General features: G+C 38.7%; 1 protein-coding gene across 7 annotated transcripts in view; it reads right to left on the bottom strand.

The window, feature by feature from the left end:
• Positions 1 to 48: 48 nt before the first annotated feature.
• Positions 49 to 24211, bottom strand: part of Slc25a21 (solute carrier family 25 member 21) — a 468932-nt gene continuing 444769 nt past the window's right edge. For 4 of the 7 annotated variants that reach the window (XM_074068137.1, XM_074068136.1, XM_074068135.1 and 1 more), the window contains 3 exons: positions 4884 to 5065; positions 3910 to 3962; positions 853 to 2380 (listed from right to left, as the gene is read on the bottom strand). In XM_074068137.1, the coding sequence (XP_073924238.1) occupies positions 2295 to 2380; positions 3910 to 3962; positions 4884 to 5065 (321 nt within the window). In that variant the 3' untranslated portion in view covers positions 853 to 2294. The other 3 variants (XM_020181490.2, XM_074068139.1, XM_074068138.1) reach the window with 3 other exon arrangements.

Here is a 24211-nt window from a genome sequence, read left to right as displayed (position 1 = left end):
TTCAACAACAGAATTTGTTTTCAAAGTGAAATATGCAAAAGAAAGTAGTTTAATACATGATGAATTTTATTTGTAATAAAAGACTTCAAATAGCATGATTTGAAAATACCTGCTTAAACAATCATGTGAATATAAAGTAGATTTAGGAAAACAGAATTGAAATGTATATTATTACTCAAGAAATCCAACAGACTTACATTATAACACCACACTCACAAAACTGAATGTTCTTAAAAGGCCATTTTAATGTACTTTGAAAGAACTAAAAATAATATTTTAAAATATTTACAGAAAACTAATTCCTCATAAAAACTATTAGATTTTGGCTTATCTCTCTCTCTTTTTAAACCCAGTCTTTCTTTGAATAATTTTTAAGGAACTAGCCTCAGAGTAATTTATTTTCAAGAATTTAAGCATTTCTAGACCTGTTAGAAAAAAGTTATCATTTCCATGAATTTACATTTTGAAGCAGTATAAGAAGAACCTAAGTGATAAAGCTTGTAGGGCTTTTAGGAAATATATCTGATTTCTATCCTATTTGTAATATTGAACTTACATACCTCATTGCTTCACATTTTTCTTTTCACAATTTTATGTGTATAGCCCAAACTACCATCTCAAGTTGTCTAAAGATAAGTTCTAAGGTATCAAAACAGGCTTTGTTCTTGAACAAGCTGTTTTCCCTTCATAACTGTAGGCCTAGCTTAACTGATAGAAGTCACTACTCTCGATGGGGTTGCAGAGTAAGTCTCCATTTCTCAAGGGGAAAACACTTCCATGGCAATCACCAGTTTTCCTGCAGCCACAGATAGGTGTATTCATATACCAGCAGCATCACTGCACCACCTAAAAGAAAAGAGTTGGGTTTTTGTTTTTTATATATATCAAGTCCTGTGAAATAACATTTTCTTTCCCTCGGGTTCTGTGGAGTTCCAGGGAGCCTATTGGGCTTGGAAACATCAGTTCTGGAGTGTGATACATAGATATGAAGCTATTGTGGAAAATTCTCAGGGTAAAATCAAGACCATATTGAGTCTCCAAATACATTTTTTCCCCATGAGTTTCTGTGACTTTCAACATTTCTCATCAGATTCTTTTTCAGGCACTTTTAATTTTTAAAAGTAAATAAATATAGACATATTTAGTCATGTAAGGGCATGTGGCTTTTCTGTGAACAGAAACCTTCAGATTCTTCATATGTAGGCAAAGAATTTATCTTTTTCAGTCCATAACTGATACTGTCTTAGTTGCATTCAAGAAGATGGCGCTTAATGGATGAGCTTTTTTTCCCTTCTTTTTCTTATGGCTTTCAAACTAGATTGTAATGTGAAAAATAGCTTCTGAATATTTTAAAAATCTGTATTGCAAAATCTTAACAAAAGGAGTTTGGGAGCTAACCATTCCATTTATCATTTATCTGCCTCAGATGTATATAGATTTGAACTTGAAAATGTGGTAGTGGAGTTGGGTGACATGAGACCACCATTTGTCTTGGAAGAGAAGAGTTATATAATTGGCTGAAAAAAGGTTTGCTGTGAAACACAACAACAGGAATATAGCTCAGGAAACTAAGCACTGAGGCTGCTGAATACCATGTAAATTGGCAAAAGCATTTTTGTATGAATCATTTTGTGTGCTTTCTAGTGCAGCAAATAACATGTGTCCTGTAACTTAGAATTAGCTCTACTTATTCTTTTACATTTGTGTAAAAATTATTTCAAACTCAAAATGTGGACGAGAAGACTTGGCTGCATAAGTAGAAGATTGACTTCTGATGGAAAGAAATGGAACTAGATTTGGATCTTAGTTATTTTGCACACATTGTCGTATGCTGTTTTTTTTTTTTTAAATCTGCAGTCTGCACATGTTTGTGCAACCATATACCAAAGATAATTATCTGCCTGTAATTTTCATTTTTAACCCATGAAGATATCCTATTAGATCCCTCTCAGCTGCTATAGCCCTCCTCGAACTCTGGCAAACAAAAATAGATGCATTAGAGAGAGTTGTTAATATATATGTGATTGCTTTGTTTACTCTTATTAACTGGTCACAATGTTAGGCAAAAATATACAGAATTGGGTTAGTTTTCAGCCTAGTGAGATTTGGAGTTTAAACCACAGACTTCAAGATTCTTTGGGGGAGGTATCTGATTGTTAGACACATGCAGCTGCTAAGGTTGTTATAGAAATAAGATGGGATGTTTCTCCAGAATGAAGGATGAAGAATCAGGGTCATCTTTCTTTTCTTCTTACTATCCCTTTTAAAAAATGTTCTTAAATTCTGAATGGCCTTCACTCAAAAGTCTTACCTTTCTCTCTACCTCCTCCCTTCGAGGTTGCTGGGACTTGCACATTTGAAATGAAGTGGAGGCCAGGTCCTTGAATGAAATTATCCATTTTTCACAATTTTGTGTAGGCTGGACAGTAACTTCACAACAACCCTTTTCATTGGGTTTACTACCACCAGAAACTCAGGCCCCTCTCATGCTAAAACATTTCAAAACCTACCAAACATTTGCAAGCCTCTAACAAAACTTGGGGTTATTCGTCATTGGTTCATCCCCTTCCAATAAAGCTGGTTTAGGGATGGCCTGTGAATTTCTGTAATATTAGGTCTACTAGCAGGATTTTACTATGTGGTGAAGGAAAAACACCACACCACCTACAGAACTTGCAGAAATGCACAAAATTCCCAGTGTTCTTTATTATTGGGTTAGTTTTTACGTACAAGTCAATGGTTAACAGAAGGTAGGTCTGGATCTCAAATATGAAGCAAAATCTATGTTTAAATACCTACAAAGATTGGGAAACTTAGGATGGGAATTGTGGGAGTATTTTCTAAATATATGAAAGTCTGAACTTTCACCAGCTTCAATGTATAGATATTGTTCTTTAAGCTGGACAGAGTCAGTTTAAGGGCTGGTGGAGTGGCTCAAGCAATAGAGGGCCGATTTAGCAAGTGTGAGGCCCTGAGTTCAAACCCCAGTATGGCCAAAAAAAGTAAAAATCACTCCAAAACTGGCATAGAAATGTCAATTTATTAGGTTAGTATCTAAAGGTAAATGTGTATGTGTGTGAGTGCAGAAGGATGTTGACCTTTACAGGGAGGGATGGTAAAGGGAGAAAGTATAAGAAGAGAGAAGGTTCTAGAGTACGAGGATGTCTAAGTAAGGGTGTGTGACCTGGTTAAAAAAATGTGTATGCTCTAAAACATACCTCCATACTTACTCACCCAGGACTGTTTGCCCAGGCAGTGGAGTCTGCAGTGGTTATTTTCTTATCTATTTACATAGAGACAGCCGACTTTCCCTGTGGAATGGCAGCTGGGTTTTTGTGGGCTGGCATCTTCAGGGAAGGTCCTGAGCCAGGGCCCTGTATGGTCAAGCTGACAGAGGCTAGGACAAGTGAGTGCCCAGCAACAGTATCACCACTCCCCAGAAGTGACTATGAAGAGGAGAGGTTTGCTTTTCATAGAGGCCTGTTTTCCTCCTTTTATCTGTTTGAAATGAAGTTGAGGCAGGAGCATGATTTTACCGGGAGCCCAAGGACAAGTTTTATCAGGCTGATCCTTCAATGAACAATCCTCCACTTCAGCCAGAAGGCACTGTGTATGTACACCTCAGAGCTCACTCAGACTTCAAGAATTGTAGACTCTTTCCTATTGACTTAAGCTGAGTTTTGGCTTCCACCAGCCTCTAACAAGGTCATAAACAGTGTTTATAAACAAAGGTAGAGCAATTCTAATGGATGCCTTCAATACTCATAGACAACTTTATATCCTCAAGGATTCCATCTCTCTCGGTGTGGTAAACTTTTATTGTGTTGCTAATAGACACAAATAACAAAAGAAGAGAAGCTAGATCAATAAAGAAAGAAGGAAGGATATAAATAATGAAAGCATCATTACCTGGTCCAAGTCTCATGATCTTGGGAAGTAGGCCTTTGTACAAAGCCAAAATCCTAGAATCAAAAGGAAAAGAACAACATTCTTATTGTGAAAATAAATGGAGCTGGACCTCAGCTTTATTGAAAGACTGGCTTAACATTTAAAAAGGGACTATTTGAAATTACACCCACCCCCAACCTGACAGTTACTGGCTCAGTATTCACTGCAGCAAACTGGATGAGGGGAAAGAGTTAATCAATTCTTTATTATCCAGGCTCTGTTCATCTTATCCAATCAGAAACATGACTTTCATCAGCGAGGTGGTTTTTGCTTTCAAGACAGCTGTATATATGGGCAAAATGACTTTTGTAATTGAATTTAAAAGACCACAAACTTAGTCTTCACATTAGGAAATAGGATGCAGTTTAGATCAAACTAATAAAGTATTACTTGTTTACTTGAGAATAAGTTATTGGTGAAGTGGGGAGGGGGGAGAGATAGAAACTAAGGCCTAGGGAAAAATAAAAACAGAAGGCACAAACTTTAAATTAGAAAAAAAAACCAAAACCCTAGTTTTTCAGAATTCTCATATTTAATTCTCCCAGGAGAAATATAACTAGGTGACATTTTGATTAGATTTACAATTAGAAGACAAATATTTTCCTGCCCATATATGAATATATAATGTATATTATATTGTATATAATATACAATAGCATATTATGCAAACGGCCAGATAGAACGTTAATCTTAGCATTCTAAGGCAGACATGCCGTGTATTGTGTGATCATGCTCATGGCGTGATCTTGATGGCATAAGAACTTTTTGCCAGCATCTCATTAATGTGTGGCCTTGTGAAGTTTGTCGTATAGTCCACGGAGCTCCTTAGACACACACCCAACTCAGGAGCTTACTGGTTCTCATCAAAATAGAAGCACAATATGGTTTTAACAGTACTCGAGCCTTGCATGTTTATTAAAGTAAGAATGTGTTACCCTTCTTCCTGATAGACTGTTGCCATTGTTTTAAAACAGGTTCTGTACTTGATCTCTCCAGGAACTGGCTGAGGCCCTTGAATCCTACTTTTGGCAACATCAAAAGGGATGTTAATGACTGAGGCCATTGTCCCTGAGAGAAAACCAATCCCAAATTTTCTCAAAAACTCCAAGGTTGGATCCTAAAAGAAAAGAAGAATAAAGTAACAGAAGGGGAAATGGAAGACCCTAATTGGTTAAACAGTATAAAGCAATATATATGTAAGCAGAGCACTGCGCTCCCTGGCACCCTCCTGTTATTCCAGCGGAACACATTAGGATTTCCTAGGCTGGAACTTGTTTTCTTGACAATCCCATTGGCTATGTTTTTACACATGGTCTAAATTGCTGAAGTACACATTTCCTCACACAGGATTTATAAACACAGTTCATAAAGAAAGACTGGTATGGCATATGGGGATGATTTGTATAATTGGGCTTCACAATGTACTTAGTATTACTGTATCAAAACAGGAGAAATCCAAGCACACTATTAGCTAATTGGCCAGAATATTTTACAAATGACAGCAACTTCCACCATGAAGCCTACTAAAATGCTCATTTGTGTGTGGACCCCCAAATGTTAAATTAAATCAAGGCTACTCTCGGTCTGTTGCTATTCCCCTCCAGGTTTTTTGCATTTATTTTCACGTGTAGCTGATCCACTGTACTGAGAAGTGCTAGCTTCCTGTTATTAACAAACCCACTTGGGGCGGCTGCAAAACAGCCTGTGACATTCTGTGCATTATAAACAGTAGTAAGTCACTGGACTAATTGGCTGAAGAATTTACAGCCCATTGTTCCTGAATCTTATTCTTCCTTCATGGCAGAAGAAGAAAAAGAGAGAGAGAGAGATGGAGGTGAATATTTCTTCTTTGCATTTGATTTTAGGCTCTTCACACTGGTCTGATTTGATTTTCTACCCCTCCCTGCTCTGTTCTTGGACATCAAAGTATTTAATTAGGTCTTATGTGGAAGTCACTTTCCTCCAGCCTATTTTTGTGCCTAGTGAGCTCACATTACATTTCATATAATGAATTTGCTGGGAAGTTCTCATTATATTTGCAGTCCCAGTTCTTGCCCTACAGAGCAGTCCTATCACATCTTATGAGCTGCTAACTCTGACCCCCCACCTATCCTTCTTCTGTCTTTTGGTTAGTGCTTCAGAAGCATGGTATCATCACGTCATAGAGGGACAATACAGGATTGTGCCTCGATTCTATTTCATCTAGCAGAACTAAAGTGTGTGTTCAAAGCAAAAAAGAAGAAATTCAGGTCTGAGCACCACATGCTTCTAGCTTCTACAGAAGAAGAAAATTTCTGGAGGCTCGGAAATTCTCAACTAAACCAGGAGTCAGTTACCATCACAGAAACTCCTATGAGGCAAAAAATATAAAAAGCAAGGGATTTGGTAATAATTCTTGGATCTGGGCCATACAGGTGCCAGGGAGGTTTAAAGGGATTTAAAAACCAACAGGGTATTTCTACAGGAAAAACAATGTAGCGATTGCAGTATGAGTGAGGTGTGTTTAAATAATTCTCCTGCCCCCGTTTTTTTTCTCTTTTACAAGGAGAGAAAAATGCCTTTATGTTGCCCTTCTCCATTATGGCACAGAAGCAGAACTGGAGCTCAGCAAGAGGGCAAATTCAGCACTCTGATCAAGTTGTCTGACCTTGGATGAGTCATTGAATCCCTCAGAGCTCAGTGTGTAAGGGGAATTTTTAGCACCTACCTCACCTGTATACTGCATCATTCTTCTGAGAGACAAAAGTGACAATAAAAAGTAAGTGTGCCGTGAGTGTTGGTACAAGCATGATAGAAAATGGACAGTATAGTTACATAGCCTGTTTTCTAAAGACACAAAGCATCCATTAAAAAGATGCTCTCACAGTACCCCTGTGACACAGCTGAACTCTTTTTCTATTAAGGATGAATGTGAAAAATGATAATTTGAATGCATGCTGTCCTGCTGTGACGTTCAGGGACCCCCAAGCATTTGGCTTCTCCCATCTCCTGTTGTATTGCCAAGGATCATGTTTGGGCATAGAGGGTAAGCTAAGACCCCCAGTGAAAGTCACTGTGCTTGAGACACTGTTGAAGACCCACACCTAAATTCTCCAAGCCTGCATAGTGTTCATTATCATGAGTGTCAAAGTGTTATTTCGATATGTTCAAAGCATCACAGTAAGATCCCATGGTACTTTCCAAATCCAGCTGACTTCAGAATCACCTGGCAGCTTTTTAAATACAGATGCCTGGGCACCACCTGAGGCCCACCTCAACATTCCAGATGAGTTTTTTTCCTCTCGGGAAGGTTTCTGCAAGTGTTTTTGCTTTTGCTTTTGTTGTTTTGTTTGCTTGGTGGTGTTGGGTTTTAAACTCAGGGCTTCATGCTTGCTAGGCAGGCCTGAATATAATTTGACTTTGGTGTTCACTGATGGTCAGCTGCTATCCCTGGGGGCATTCTAGAGAGGAAAAAGTTCTTGTGGGATGGTCAAAAAGGTATCCTACACCACCTGGTTTCTAAGCCCATGTTTAATCGCTTCCTCTGACCCCATAGGCTGCTTTGGCCAGCATCCAAGGTAGGGGCTGGATAAGCCACGGAGAGCCCTCTTTCTGCTCACCTCTCCTTTCTTTACTACATGTCACCAGCCATCCTGAGGGAATGTACTCTCAAATGTCTCTCTTCAATATCCTCTCTTCTTTTGCTTTAGTTCAGGTTCCCATTACCTTTGCTAGGTCTTGTTTCCTTCCTGCCTTCTATGGTTTATCCTTCATAGAGGCACCAGGGCTCTCCTTTTTAATAAAACAGATCTTCTTCTGGTATCTTCCTATTCAAAGATTCTCAATATTTCCCAGCTACATGTACAGATAAGGTCTTTAGTTTCTTTCCTGTGGTATGATTTTAACCTTTCTAACCTCAAATGCTACCTCCTCACCTCCAATCCATATTATAGTTATACTGGTTAATATACCAAGCACCTCCCCAACACTTTGCCTTTCTTCAAATTCTTCCCACAGCTGAGAATGTCTTTCTTCATCATATTTGCCTATGGAAATCTCACTCCTCCTTTAAGGTCCAGCTTAAATCCCCCTTGCCCAAGAAATTTATGGATACCCATTTGAAGTGGTTTTCCTTCTCCATTACTTCTGAGATGTAATCACATCCATTACCTTTGCTATGGTCCCTTTTGTTTTGGCTATTTTTGCATGTGTCTATCTTCCCTGTTGAACTGAGAGCCCACATAGCATAGAAGCCTATGTCACATCTCTTTACATTGTATATTTTATAGTGGACAGAAGGTGCTAAATAAGTATTGGTAGATTGTCATATCAATGCACTTGCTTATTTTATTTTTGTAGAAATGACAAGAGTCAGACTTAAGCCTTAATTATTCTTTATAAAGACTCAGAGTCTTCTAGCCTGGAAATGAACCTATTGGAACTTATTTTTCTTTCTATCAGTAGGAATTAACATGGGGGCATGACAAGGCACAGGCATTTGGAAAGTAGAGTATTTCAGGAGAGTAAATTGAGACACTTAGGTCATAGAACCAAACTCCACTGCTTAGTAACTTGCAGAGAATAGCATGACAAGGCAAGCTGTCACCAGAGTTTAGCAAAAACATACAACTGGCCAAGAGTAAGGCCTTAAAAATATTATTCTTTGGGTTCTTCATTTTTTATATCTCCCAACCTTTCCACTGGTAAGTGGAACCATTCACTTCACTTACTTCAAAAAGAATGAGAATCACTGTAGCTGGGCTACAATGAGAGAGACAATTGTCATATTTAGTATTTTGGTTTCAAATTAAGATCTTGATAATAGAGAGGGAAGTCCTGGAGGAGAGGCATAATCTTGGAGAAGACTGGGAGAAGGGAACAAAATGTATGGAGTCTACATGGAGAGACGAGAGCCCCATTCATGGTTGTGGCCAAAGAGCCACCACACAGAGACTACCCAGCACATCACACCCCAACTTGGCATTCTGGTAGGTACTCTCTTCCCTTGAAAGCTGTTCTCATGGCAATAGAGGGAGACAACTCTCACTAGCTGTGCAGAAACAGACCCCAGTACCAAAACTGCTAAGCCCATCCAAACTGCCCCAGTGGACAATCTTCTTGTCAGCCTGAGATACTAGAAGACCAGCCTATAGTGATAATGATGTGGAAGAGAAGGCTCCAACCATAGTCTTTGGGTGGTGTAATTATTTATTACTTATTTAGAGATTTTTCTTCCAGACTGTCAAAGTGGTGGCCATCACTGCGAGATGGCCAATGATTCTGAGGGTTAAACTTCAAGGTACAGAGAGTTTGCATGGTATCTTGTCATTATCTAACAGGCAAGTGGAGGTGTGTGTGTGTGTGTGTGTGTGTGTGTGTGTGTGTGTGTGTGTGAAGAGCCATTAGGCAATTTATTTTTACTGTTTCAACCATGAAATAATCACTTAGGAGACTGGAGCAGAGGAGAAAGTAAGCAATATAGAAACTCATTCCATTGAGCTCTGGAGTATGTGGGTGTGGAGACAGACGGCCAGTGGGCATGCTGAGGCCAAGGCGCTACAGGTAAGGAAAACCAAGCTGAGTGGGACTGGTCTGGTTCATGAGCAGAGTCAAAGTGGAGGTATAGCTTCATCCCACACCCCCAGTAATCCTTCACTTGCCTTTGAAGCCTCTGGGCAGCATCCAGGGCAACTGCTCTGCTGCTTAAGACCTTATGTTCCCAGCATACCTACTTAACTTCTTCCTTCCCACAAGCACCTTACTCCAACAAGAGATAACAACCTCAATAACATCAAACTTCTAAGTATTTTTGTGCCACATAATGTTAAGTGCAAATGCCTATGCATCATATCAGTTAATCTTTACAATATTTGAGGTAAGAACTATTATTTTTATTTTATAAATAATCTAATTAAAAGGTTAACCATAAGGACAGATTTTTTTGTCACATCCAGGTGAACTCAAAACTTAGGCTTTTCTTCTGATACTCTTAAGAACCAATGGGTGGAATAGTGGGGGAGATGTTAAAAAAAAATTCCTAAAATTTTAAGCGATGCCTCTGTATTTGTGTATATGAGCAGTTCTAGAGAGAATGTCTATAGATTTTATCAGGCTTGTAAAAACCTAAAAAAACTCCATGAGACTATTTATCTACTAATAAATTTATAAAGTAAGAGAAGGGCAGTGCAGGTTTTAAAACACTGGGGCTAAAAACAGGAAGCCTCAATTTTCACATAGAGTTATCATGTAATTGATGTTAGTAGAAAGATCACACAAACTTCTGCTCTGGGACACCATTACAAATTCTGTAACCATTCTATGAAGTCAGAGGCTGTCAAAGTGTACTCCTGGGCCACCATTATCAGCACCATGTTGGAATTTATTAGGAATCAAAATGAGGGAGGCTGAGGGAAGAGGATCACAAGTCTGAGGCCAGCCTGGACTATGTAGTGAATTTGAGGCTAGCCTGGACTGCATAGCAAGATTCTATCTCAAGAAACAATAAACAAATAAATAAAAATTAGGGTTCCACCTCAGACCTATTGAATATGGAGATGGAGTCCAGCAATCTGTTTAGACAACTCCTCCAAGTTATTCTGATAGATGCCAAAGTCAGAATCACTGCTTAACCGAAGTTTATAATTTTTCCTCTTTTCATCCTTGGACTATATTCTCTAACATTTATCTTCATTATTGGTCCTAAGAAGCTCTTCATTAGTGGAAGCAGAACTAAAGGAATTGCAGTTAACTGTAATCAGTCTCTTCTACCTCCAACTCAATCCAAAAGCAAGTACATGCACCAGTGAGGTGACAGGGTTTAGGCAAAACTTATCTTGGAATTTGAGTGGGTTATTTCTGTATTGATTACCAGTGAATCACCCAACATTTCTGCCAATAATGATAACAATAAATAATAGTAAACCAAATAGCAAAACTAAACAGTAACAATGAAATATTTGCTGTGCCATTAGTGAGAAACAATGCTATTGCTGTTAAGACTAATGTTGTATGCAAAATACATGTACAAAACACATATATAACAAGCCCTGTTACACAAAACCATTTTACAGATAAGGACATGTCAGTTGTACAAGATCCCAGTTGCTGGTGAGAGATGGAGCCTAGATTTGAGCCCAGGAATCTTCTGAATCTGAGCCTATGCTTCTAACCATTATGTCATATTGCCTCTCATCCACCACTCATTTGTTATTTATCCAACAAAAATTTATTGGGGCCTGGTCCTATACTAGTGCTAAAGTTGGGTATGAAGGTAAATAATCCAGAGAGGGAGTTGGGGATGGGTGTATATTCAACCACCCTAGTGCAATGGGATCAGTATGAATGTGGGGTATGAACAAAGTGCAGAAAGAAACACAGGGTGGGGAGGAGGATACCACTACTGTGATCACCCTATCAAAGTCCTGTGCCACAGTATCTAGACTCTGCCTCTTAAAAGCTTAGTTCCAGGGTTGATCAGAAAGTCAGTGAAGGGAGAATCCAAGATGGCGGCTAGAGGGAGGAAGCAGAAAGTGAGCCTCCTATCGTGAAATCTTGGAGAGACGCTGGAGACACACTTTGCAGGCATAATCACCGAGAAAAGGCAAAACTTTGACCCCTCCACACCTCCAGCCGGCGCAGAGAATCTCCACGTCATGTTAAATGGAGAAACCAGGAGGGCCCCCAGGCTGCCAGTCGCCGGCGCCCAGACAGCTTGGGAAGACGCGGACCAGGTGAGCTTCACGGTACCACGGTACCCCCACAGACAAGCCTGGGCCAGAGCAGCATAGCCCCCTGGACAGACTGACCTCCACCCGGGAAAAAAGAGAAACTGAGTAATAAGCAATAAGAACAATAAAGACACATGGGAAAGAGGGTGGGGCGCACTGAGCACTGAAGATTGGGGGAAAGGAATCCTTCCCGTGACTGTAAATAAACAACCCGGGCGGGCCAGAGAGCCTCTGGTGGGAGCAGGGGCACACGCCCAGGAACCAGGAGCGGGAAAGCTTGTGAGAGTGGAGGAGGGAGGAGAACTGCACAGGAGAGGAGGGAAGACCCACCTCCCACATGAACTGTAAATAAACATGCAGGCCTGACAATGTGGGTGCAGTGTCACCTTTCCCAGTGCTTGGAAAGGGGAAAGCCTGTAGCGGAGGCTCCCGCACAGGAGAACTCTGAGCAAACAAAGCCTGCAGGGCCAAGTGAGTACTAAGCTCACCCCAGAGATCTGCATAAATAACACCTCCAGCAACAGCAGGCTGACAGCAGCAGGCAGGCAAGCCACAGTTGCAGAAACCATTCTCAGAACTGTCTCCAGACTCTTTTTTTTTTCTTTGTCTCCTTATCTTTGATGAGAGAACAACCAAATTACACCTGCAAGCTGAAAAACTTACTGAAACTGTATTGCATTTGAACTTGGGACACTTGGTGAGGTTTTTCTTGTGCATGTGTGTGTAGTTCTGTTCTTCTTTATGCGTCCCCTTTGATGATACAACTACAGAACAACATCTGAGGCACCATTTACAGGATTGGAGACTGAGACTTCATTGCATTTGAACTTGGAGGTTTTTTGGTTTTTTAAAAATTTTTCTATTTTTTCATTTTATTTTAATACATTTTTATAAATAGATTTTTCTTTCATTTACTTATTTTTTATTTTTATTCTTACCTTTATTTTTTTTGTTTTGATTTTCAATCCTCTCTCTGTCTCTCTAATGTCTGTTCAGCTTACTGTCAATTAGTACACTAAAGCTCCCTGTTTATACCTTTGAAATCTTCTTGTCTGTCACCTTGTTCTGTTTTCTCCCTCCAGTCTGTGTATTTGTTTTTCCCATTTCTTTAACTTCTTGCTTTCCATCTCAGCTCACCCTTCCATTCTAAATATTACCATTGTTATTATTACAAGCTAGAAAATACTTAATTGCACACAGTACAGGGACAGTGACAACACCAACGACAATGACGGGAAGACAGAAAAAACAGGGAAACCAGTTTCCCCACAGCAAAAAATTAGTACAGGAACCAGAGGGGAATGAAGAAAACAGGTACTCAGATCCAGACTCCAACAAAATGAAGATAAACTATGCCAAAGGACCCAATGAAGCCCACAAGAATAATTTAAAAGAAGACATACTACAGGTACTAAATGAGAATTTTATAGCGATGATACTGGATAGGGTCAACCAAAATGTACAGGAGACACTCAAGAAATTCCAAGACAACAAAAATAGAGAATTTGAAAAAACAAAAGAAGAAATAAAGGAAACCATAGAAGCACTGTATAAGCACCAAAGTGAAAAAGAGAACACGATGAATAAACAGATAAATGAACTCAGGACAAAAATAGACAACATTAAAGAGGAAAACAGCCAGGATATGGAAAACCTCAGAAAAAAGAACGAAACAGAACTGCAAAACAAAATGGAAGGCCAATCCAGCAGAATAGAACAAACAAAGACAGAATCTCAGAACTTGAAGATGAAATGGTAATTAAAGGAAAAACTGAAGAACTACTAATTAAACAACTCAAGACCTGTGAAAAGAAAATGCAAGACCTCACCGACTCCATCAAAAGACCAAACTTGAGAATCATGGGCATCGAAGAAGGAGAAGAGGTGCAAGCGAAGGGAATGCGTAATATATTTAACAAAATAATAACAGAAAATTTCCCAAATCTAGAGAAAGATATACCCATACAGATGCAAGAGGCCTCCAGGACACCAAACAGACCAGATCAAAATAGAACTACCCCACGACATATCATCATTAAAACAACAAGTTCAGAAACTAGGGAAAGAATATTGAAGGCTGTAAGAGAGAAAAAACAAATAACATACAAAGGTAAACCCATCAAAATCACAGCAGACTTCTCAACAGAAACATTAAAAGCAAGAAGAGCGTGGGGTGAGATCTTCCGGGCACTGAATGAAAACAACTTCAATCCCAGGATACTGTACCCAGCAAAACTATCATTCAAAATAGATGGAGCAATAAAAGTCTTCCATGATAAGCAGAAACTAAAACAATATGTGACCACAAAGCCAACACTACAAAAGATTCTTCAAGGGATTCTGCACACAGAAAGTGAAACCCAACTTAACCATGAAAAGACAGGCAGCACCAAACCACAGGAAAAGAAAAAGCAAGACAGTAGAGACTAACCTCAACTTAGGTACACACAATCAAACCTTCAAACAACTAAGACAACGAAATGACAGGAATCACCACATACCTATCAGTACTAACACTTAATGTTAATGGACTTAATTCACCCATCAAAAGGCACCGCTTGACGAAATGGAATAAAAAGGAAGATCCAACAATTTGTTGCTTACAGGAGACCCATCTCACTGACAGAAATAAGCACAGGGTTAGGATGAAAGGCTGGAAGAAGATTTACCAAGCCAATGTTCCCCGAAAACAGGCAGGAGTAGCAATACTTATCTCTGACAAAGTAGACTTCAAACCTACATTGATCAAACGAGATAAAGAAGGACATTCCATACTAATAAAAAGGGAAATAGACCAAAAGGAAATAATAATTATCAACCCATATGCACCCAATGTCAACGCACCCAATTTCATCAAACATACCCTGAAAAACCTAAAAGCATATATAAACGCCAACACAGTGGTTGTGGGAGAATTTAACACCCCATTATCATCAATGGATAGGTCATCCAAACAAAAAATCAATAAAGAAATCCAAGATCTAAAATATGCAATAGATCAAATGGACCTAGTTGATGTCTACAGAACATTTCATCCAACTTCTACACAATATACATTCTTCTCAGCAGCCCATGGAACCGTCTCCAAAATAGATCATATCCTAGGGCACAAAGCAAGTCTCAGCAAATGTAAGAAAATAGAAATTATACTGTGCATACTATCTGATCACAATGCAGTAAAAGTAGAACTCAACAACAAAAGTAAAGACAAAAAATATGTAAACAGCTGGAAACTAAATAACTCATTACTTAATGAAGAATGGATCATCGATGAAAGATGCAAAAGACCTCTACAAGGAAAACTATACAAATCTGAAGAAAGAAACTGAGGAAGACTATAGAAAGTGGAAAGATCTCCCATGCTCATGGACTGGTAGAATCAACATAGTAAAAATGTCTATCCTCCCAAAAGTAATCTACATGTTTAATGTAATTCCCATCAAAATTCCAATGACATTCATTAAAGAGATCAAAATATCTACCGTGAAATTTATACAGAAACACAGGAAGCCACGAATAGCCAAGGGAATACTCAGTCAAAAGAACAATGCAGGAGGTATCACAATACTTGACTTCAAACTATATTACAAAGCAATAACAATAAAAACAGCATGGTACTGGTACAAAAACAGACATGAAGACCAGTGGAACAGAATAGAGGACCCAGATATGAAGCCACAAAACTATAACTAACTTGTCTTTGACAAAGGAGCTAAAAATATACAACGGAGAAATAGCAGCCTCTTCAACAAAAACTGCTGGGAAAACTGGTTAGCAGTCTGCAAAAAACTGAAACTAGATCCATGTATATCACCCTATACCAAGATTAACTCAAAATGGATCAAGGATCTTAATATCAGACCCCAAACTCTTAAGTTGATACAGGAAAGAGTAGGAAATACTCTGGAATTAGTAGGTATAGGTAAGAAGTTTAAACGAAACCCCAGCAGCACAGCAACTAAGAGATAGCATAGATAAGTGGGACCTCATAATACTAAAAAGCTTCTGTTCATCAAAAGAAATGGTCTCTAAACTGAAGAGAACACCTACAGAGTGGGAGAAAATATTTGCCAACTATACATCAGACAAAGGACTGATAACCAGAATATATAGGGAACTTAAAAAACTAAATTCTCCCAAAGCTAATGAACTAATAAAGAAATGGGCAAGTGAACTAAACAGAACTTTCTCAAAAGAAGAAATTCAAATGGCCAAAAAACACATGAAAAAATGCTCACCATCTCTAGCAATAAAGGAAATGCAAATTAAAACCACGCTAAGATTCCACCTCACCCCTGTTAGAATAGCCATCATCAGCAACACCACCAACAATAGGTGTTGGCGAGGATGCAGGGAAAAAGGAACCCTCTTACACTGTTGGTGGGAATGTAAACTAGTACAACCACTCTGGAAAAAAATTTGGAGGCTACTTAAAAAGCTGGACATCGATCTACCATTTGATCCAGCAATCCCACTCTTGGAGATATACCCAAAAGACTGTGACACAGGTTATTACAGAGGCACCTGCACACCTATGTTTATTGCGGCACTATTCACAATAGCCAAGTTATGGAAACAGCCAAGATGCCCCACCACTGACGAATGGATTAAGAAAATGTGGTATCTCTACACAATGGAATTTTATGCAGCCATGAAGAAGAACGAAATGTTATCATTCGCTGGTAAATGGATGAAATTGGAGAACATTCTGAGTGAGGTTAGCCTGTCCCAAAAGACCAAAAAATCGTATGTTCTCCCTCATATGTGGACATTAGATCAAGGGCAAACACAACAATGGGATTGGACTTTGAGCACATGATAAAAGCGAGAGCATACAAGGGAGGGGTGAGGATAGGTAAGACACCTAAAAAACTAGCTAGCATTTGTTGCCCTTAACGCAGAGAAACTAAAGCAGATACCTTAAAAGCAACTGAGGCCAATAGGAAAAGGGCGCCAGGAACTAGAGAAAAGGTTAGATTAAAAAGAATTAACCTAGAAGGTAACACCCACGCACAGGAAATCAATGTGAGTCAATGCCCTGTATAGCTATCCTTATTTCAACCAGCAAAAACCCTTGTTCCTTCCTTTTATTGCTTATACTCTCTCTACAACAAAATTAGAAATAAGGGCAAAATAGTTTCTGCTGGGTATTGAGGGGGTAGGGGGGAGAGGGAGGGGGTGGAGTGGGTGGTAAGGGAGGGTGTGGGGGCAGGGGGGAGAAGTGACCCAAGCCTTGTATGCACATATGAATAATAAAAGAAAAATAATAATAAAGAAAAAGAAAGTCAGTGAAGACATCTCATTATTGCAGTCACTAGCTGAATGGCTAGTTTCTTGGCTTCTTTTTGGAGATTTTGGGGTTTGAACTCAGGACCTTGCACTTGGTAGTCAGGGCCTCTACCAGTTGAGCCACACTCCCAGTCTTAGTTCCCTGGTTTAAGAGTCACACTACCTGAAGTGACATTTTGCATTTCATCAGTTTATTTAAAAAACTGGAGTAAGGAGATGATGAGAATGATAAGACACTCACTATGTGCTAGGCACTGAACAAAGTATTTTCTGTATGCCTCACAACATTCTTGCAGATGAGTTTCCTGAGTCTTATGGAAATTCCCTAACTCACAAAGAGATGAGTCTAAAGAGACCCAAGATTCTATTACTTAGAAATGAAGAAGCCAAGGCAGTGGGAAGACCTGAAATTGTCACACCAACTACTATAATTAAAAACATACGCACTTGTCTCTCAGGACTGTACCCTAATTCAACATCACAGGGGACCAGCTCTCAGACCAAGAGAAGATTTAAGTGGTAGAAAATAAAATCCCAGAATCATAAGACAGGAATGAAGAAGGACTGTCACCTAGCTTTCATCAAATATTCAGAATAGATCACACCTAAATTAAGAACAGATAGTCATGGTAATGAAAAATCTATTGTTATTAAAAATGTCCAAGTTACTCCCTAATTTGTTCCAACTGTCACCAACCAAGAATCAGGGAACCTCCCCTCTACTTTAACGGACATTCTTCACCCATAAGCCTAAACCTTTTTACCCTAATTCTTTGTGCAATTGCAAGGCAGGTAACTATCACCATTCTCAATATAATTTACCAGGACTCAAAAACCATTATTGTAATAGTTTTCTTTTCCTTATACTTCAAAAACACAGTTCCTTTAAAATATTTATAAGGAGTATGTATTATTTCTCCTACCAATCTTTTTCTCTAAATATTTTTAGATTTTTGTCATAAAATATATGACATAACTAAACTAGAGTTGAGAATCCTAAAATATAACAAATTCTACATGTGTTCTGTGACAGCAATATGAAGTGCAATATTCATAGGGAACTTTTTATGTGGTGCCAGGTATTGAACCAAGGGTCATATGCATGATAGGCGAGTGCTCTACATCTGAGCTATGCTCCCAGCCCTTATGGAGTACTTTTTGGTTGTTTAATCCTCCTGTAAACACTTTAAGTCTGGAGTTAACATTCCTTTACACAAATGAGAACACAGACAGAAAGATGGCATAACTTGTCAAAAATTCATTGCTAAATACTAAGTGCAGAACTGGAAATTAATACCAGTTTCTCTTACTAGAATTCTCTGGCTGTTTCTATCACACCTTGATCTCTGGGAGTGCAGAACTGAAGAATGGCTGTGTGTTTAACCAACTCTCTTCGGGGAGATCAATGAGTTCCCTTGATAGAACATATCATTTGTAGATCCTTCATGACTTAACAAGAGACACTAATAAAATTGAAATTTCGACTGAAGAAACAAGTTTTCAGAAATGTGATCTATAACTCAAAACAGTTAATAATCAACACAGTACATCTTTATAACTGGTTTAACCATCTAATCCAAAATATATAGGCAACAGCTAAAGACAGCATCAGCAATTTTGACAATGGCATTTCAGGAGTTAATATGCACAGAGGCAAGATATCTTGATCGACAGAGGCATATACCTCCCCTTTTACCTTCCCCGACATAGGCTCTGATGCCTGGCTTAGTGACTGGCCAGCTGGCTGTTAGCTTGATAAACAAAGAACCACTGCCCATCCCATAGGCTTTTGTGATTAAGGTCTGGCATCTTTGAGAAGACATTCCACACAAAGATGTGCCAGAAGAAAGGAAGTTACGAGAGCAGGATTTGTTAGCTAGTGAGGACTGGGGGTGGTGAGGAAGACAGAGCAGTAAGCCTGCTGCTCTACAAAAGGCAAAGATAAGATGAGTTCAGCCATGGGTCTTTTCATTTGGGGGAATTCAGCATCAATATAAATATTAAAGCCTAGTCTGAGACACTTTCCACCCTTGTCAGCACAAATCATACTTTCTCTGCACCTGTAATGGCCATCTCCTCATTTCTTTTGGTACCCCATCAAATTAGGATAGTCCTACGAAGAGTCACATGATTTGGGGATATCACAAAAAGTATTTTTTTGTAGCTCTCATTTTTGTACTTTAGCTCATTCCATACCCTTTGTAGCACATTACTACTAATACTTGAAGGAGTGGTTGCAATGCAGTCCTTCCTTTCTCAAGGCTTCAAGCAAAAGGCAGAAACTGCAGAAAATCTACTTTAGTAATAAACTTTTGAACACTTCATTTTCTCTTGAACCAGCCTGGCACAACTTGATTTCGGGGAACAACTTGAAAAAAGTCTCTGATGTTGTACTGATTAGGAAAACATGGAGTTAATAAGACACTGAATGGAAGATGCATGCGAGTATAGTTGGAGATTCTTACTTGGATAAGCAAAATGGTTCTTCTGTGAAAGATGTGTCCATTCAGCAGTCTGAGGAGGGACCAGATGAACCTGGGTGAAGATGGGAAGGGCCTGTGCATTGGATCTGCTGATGACACAGGTTGGGAGAGGAAGCCAGGGTGACAGAGGAAGGATTTGACATTAAAATTACCACCACGGGCTTTATAAAATTCTTAATTTAATCAATTGCACATGTTTAAGATGAGGAAGAATTGACTTCATGTAATCTGAGGTTTTTAACTGACCATAAAGATTTATATAAGTTGGGTGCCTGTGACTCAGGCCTGTAATCCTAGCTGCTTGGGAGGCTGAGATTGGGAGGATCATGGTTGGAGGCCAGCTCCAGGCAAATAGTTTGTGAGAACTCATATCAATAGAAAAAAACTGGACGTGGTGTTACGCCTGTCATCTGCTATGGTGAGAAGTGTAAATAGGCACCTTCAGTCCTTATCTTCTCCCAAGCTCTTAAATCGTCTTCTACTTCAGGACAGTCACATATCTTTGGACAAAAGTAAGACCCTCTCTAAAATAACCAGAGCAAACAAAGGCTGGAGCGTGGCTCAAGTGGTACAGTGCCTGCCTAGCAAGCACAAAGACCTGAGTTCAAACCCCAGTACCACCCCCTCCCCAAAAAAGATTTATACATGCCAACATCTCGATGTAAGGCAACGTACGTTCTTCCTCCTAATGTACTCTGAATTGGTCAACTATTGTCCTGTGTTTAGCTCAAACACTGACAAATCTGATGCACCTATAGAGAGAAGAGACCGACCACACATAGAACCATGTCATTGGAAGTATATGAAGAACTGTGGGTACAATGAGAAGAAAGAAAAATCCAAAGACTGGAGTATCCATATATTTAAAGAAGTACAGCACAATGACTCAGAGCAGCAGCTGTGGTGTCATATTCTCGGGGCTCCAGTCTTTGACAAGAGCTAGTGGAGATGGGCACTAGACTCTGGAAATTTCTTTAGAACCTCTTAAAGAGCAGAGTGGTACCATGTCACATTCATCTTTGTGTATATACTGGGCCTAACACATCATAGGTGTTTAATAAATGTTTTAACTCTTCTTTATAAAGACATAATAAACAAAGAATGAAGGTTGCAGAAGCAAATTACAAAGGGGACACATGCACACACTGGTTAAGCACCTGGTATCTACCACAAGGCAAATAATAGCTGCTCATCATTGCTTTGCCCGCAGCTGGCAAGGGTGGGCATGAAAATGATGTGGTGTGTTGAAATCATAGTTGCCTCCTGGTAACTGAACAAGGAGGTGGCCTGAGTGAGGTGAACTGCTTTTGGTTTTTTTCTTTTTAGAGAGGAAATTTGCATTTTAGATATTGCTAGCTTTAATGGGTCCAGGTCAGCTAGGAGCAGTTAGTTTTCAGCATACACTTTTCATTCTTTCTAATCTTGACTGTTTTGTTGTTTTGTTCCTAAACATTGACAAAAACATTTTTTCTCTGATGTCATGGTATCGTGCTATTTTGTCCTCAGTGAAAATATCTTCTATTGAAGCTTAATTAAAAAGTACAGTTGTTTCCACTTTACAGTTATCGGAAGAATCTATTATAGTGTTTGTTTTCTCTTCATGTGAGATAATTTGGGGAAATGCTAGCTCCTCACTCCACTAAAGGTCACTAAACTAAAATGAGATGGTTTAATTGATAAGCATTCTTTAAGGAATGTGGAGTATTCCCAAGATCCTATCCTTGCAGGGCTCTGGGCTTTGGAATGAAATCAAAGTCATGTTAAAAGCCTGCATCTAAATGTAGCCATTCAGAAAATAGCTATGAAAATTCCTTTCCCCACCCCTAAGCTATCTGTTCTCTAAAGTGTTCTTAGATGTAAAATAATTTTCAAAGTCTTAGCCACTTAGCTCAAATTATAAAATGTCAAAATGGTTTATGATTTAAACATAACACTGATCACTTGATTATTTCATATATATTTCACATGTGTGATATGTTATATATATAATATGAACCCATATAGTCACAAGTTAGATAATACCCTCTGAAAGCTAATTAGGTCTTTGAGTATTATCTTACAAAATAAAGGAAAGTATTTGTACATTTCTTTGGGAACCCTGTAGGACTTTTCTGTTTTTGTGTGCTTTGTCTATTCCTTCCCTCAATAAATACACTGGCCCAGGAAAACCAACAAACATAGTCCTGAAAACAAAATTCTAAGTCAGAGGCCCACTGAGATGCCTGGATATGGAGGTAGACAGATGATCAAGCTGACGCCTTTGAATCAAGTCTATTTCATGAGATTCTTCTTCTGCACCTCTGCACCTAAAACGTTCCCATGCCATTTAGTTCCACTTACGTAACATGTTTATTCATTATCCCCCTCAGTAAAACCATTTAAGGCAAGTAAACTGCCTTAGAATTAAATGTCTAAAATTTTCTGGCGAAGCTGACTTCTGCACTTTGCCTTCTCTCTGGTTCTCCATATCCAGGCACCTTCATTCTTTATCTTCTCCCAAGTACCCCAGTCTCCTTCTACTCTAGGACAGTCAGATATCCTGTTCTGTCTATTCCACTCATCCTCTTCACCTAGGCCTGGTTATTCCTCATCTTGAGACCCACCCTACACACTGTTTCTGAAAGAAGGCCATTCCTACATTCTCACCCTACACCACTGTGGGTTGAGATTTGGGTTCTTGGTTATACATTCTCACAGCTTGATACCTGTCTTCATGGGATTTACTACATTGGGAAAATTCAGTCCCTTGAGTAGTGATTGGTTTATTGGGTTTCTCCTCTACTAGACTATAAACCCCACTAAGGCAAGGCAGTGCTGATGCTTAGTAAGATGATTCCAGTACATGGGGGATGTACCATGATTACTTGAACAGAGTGGATTCACTGAAAATCTGAAGCTACTTGTATCTCATTTCCATCCACTTGGGTGGTACTTGACTGGAAACTTTTGCTTGAAGTTTATTTAACAAAGTGTCTGAACCCCGGTCCCCCTCCTCTTTGCCCTCCTTCATACCCCTTCCCCCAACACACATACCCCAGGGAGTCTGTGAAAACTGCCATGAAAAATACTCTTTTTACCACAGAATCTTGTCACATATCCTGGAATTTTGTAGAAAATATATATTTGTAGTTTCCCCCCAGTGGTTACTAGAAAGAGAAGTTGTTCTTAATGAAACTTTAATGCCTTTGCCTTTCCCATTACTGGATGATCAGTAAGACTAATGATTGAGTAGGAGAGAATCAGAAAAATAAATGGTCATAAATTTAATCCTACTATGATCTAATTCTAGTGAGATTCTTCTTTCCAAAATACAAAAATCTCTGTCTAAGTTTTCCAGTTGAACCCAAAGGTGCAATTTTTCATTTAGCTCAGTATATACCTTAGGGAAGGATATAGCTCTCAATCATGAAAGTAACATATTTCCACATTTCTTCTGATAAACTGAAGTGTGTCTGGCACCACCCTCAGACTTTGTACAGAATTTACAAAACAAAGAAAATATTAGAAACCAAAAACAAAAAGAAAAGCATTTGATTTCTGAAAGGCAATCTTCTATGAATATTACCTTGGAAGAAAATAAAATTTGCTTGGCTTAATGCTGTCTGTAGAAAAATGACCACAGGGACAGGTCTAAATGGTTTATGGAGTAAGAAAGATTGAACATATGAAAAACTGTTCTCTTTAAAAATGTTTCTGACCCACACATGTAATTTATATCATGGAAAAATTCAACACAAAAACCCTATTGTTTTTGGCATAACAACGTGCAAACATCCTTAGTTAAGATGCAAACTGAAAGCACAGTTTAATACTGTTGACAGCAATTAGCTTTAGACAGCAATGTCTACTATTATTTTATTTATGGAAGCATAAGAAAAAAAGTAAATATGGAACTAGAAGACAAAGTTATTAAAACATGTAATGTTTTAATCTTATGATTCTTATTTGAGTGTCAACATCACAAATAATATGCTCTGAATATTCCCAATGTGGAATGGGGATGAAAAAAATTGTTTTTGCAAGGAAAGCTTACTCCCATGGATATATGAAAAAGATGTCAGTATTTAAGTTAATTAATATCTGTTTCTAGTAGGCTTTACCATGAGAAGTGATGGCTTCCTTCTGGGAAAAAAACAATTATTCTTTATACTGACATTCTATTCTATTTTCTCTAACCTATAAATGAATGCCTTCATTAAATGAATTTCAGTTAATATCCAAAGCAGTTTTTATCTCTATTGTAGCCATGTACTCACTATGCAATAGGAATAGTGAGCTTCCAAACTGAATCTGAAAGAATATTACCCAGGTCTTCATTTTCAAATTAGTAATGTCCACTTCTTCCAGGACCATGTCTTATAATTCTGTTTCTACAGATTATAGAGTAAGGATGAGAAAAGAGAGGATGAGGTTGCAGGTCTGAATGAGGCAGAATCTGGTTATACTATCTGCACATTCCAGCTATTTCACTTATTTAAATTTTGGTAACTATTTTTAAGCGATAATTTGTATTTGACAAAATTTAGGTAGGTACAGTGCAGAGTTAGACCATTTCATGCTGCTGTGCGATTCTCCTCCTACCCCCCTGCTGTGAGGTCTCAGATGAATCACTTCAGTAACCTTCACCTTTGAGCTTTAACTTCCCAGTTTCTTTATCTGAAAATGACAGTTATTTGTGATCAGGCAAAATCATGAAGTTTTAATAGTGAAATGGCATAGAAAGTCAGGAAAATAATACTTGAAAAATGTATCTGCCAGAGATCACAATTCTGAAGAGCTGATGAA

Source organism: Castor canadensis, chromosome 3, assembly GCF_047511655.1.
Source record: "Castor canadensis chromosome 3, mCasCan1.hap1v2, whole genome shotgun sequence".
NCBI classification, from domain to species: domain Eukaryota; kingdom Metazoa; phylum Chordata; class Mammalia; order Rodentia; family Castoridae; genus Castor; species Castor canadensis.
Note: the sequence above shows the minus strand (reverse complement) of the source record. Positions and strands in the feature narration are given on the sequence as shown.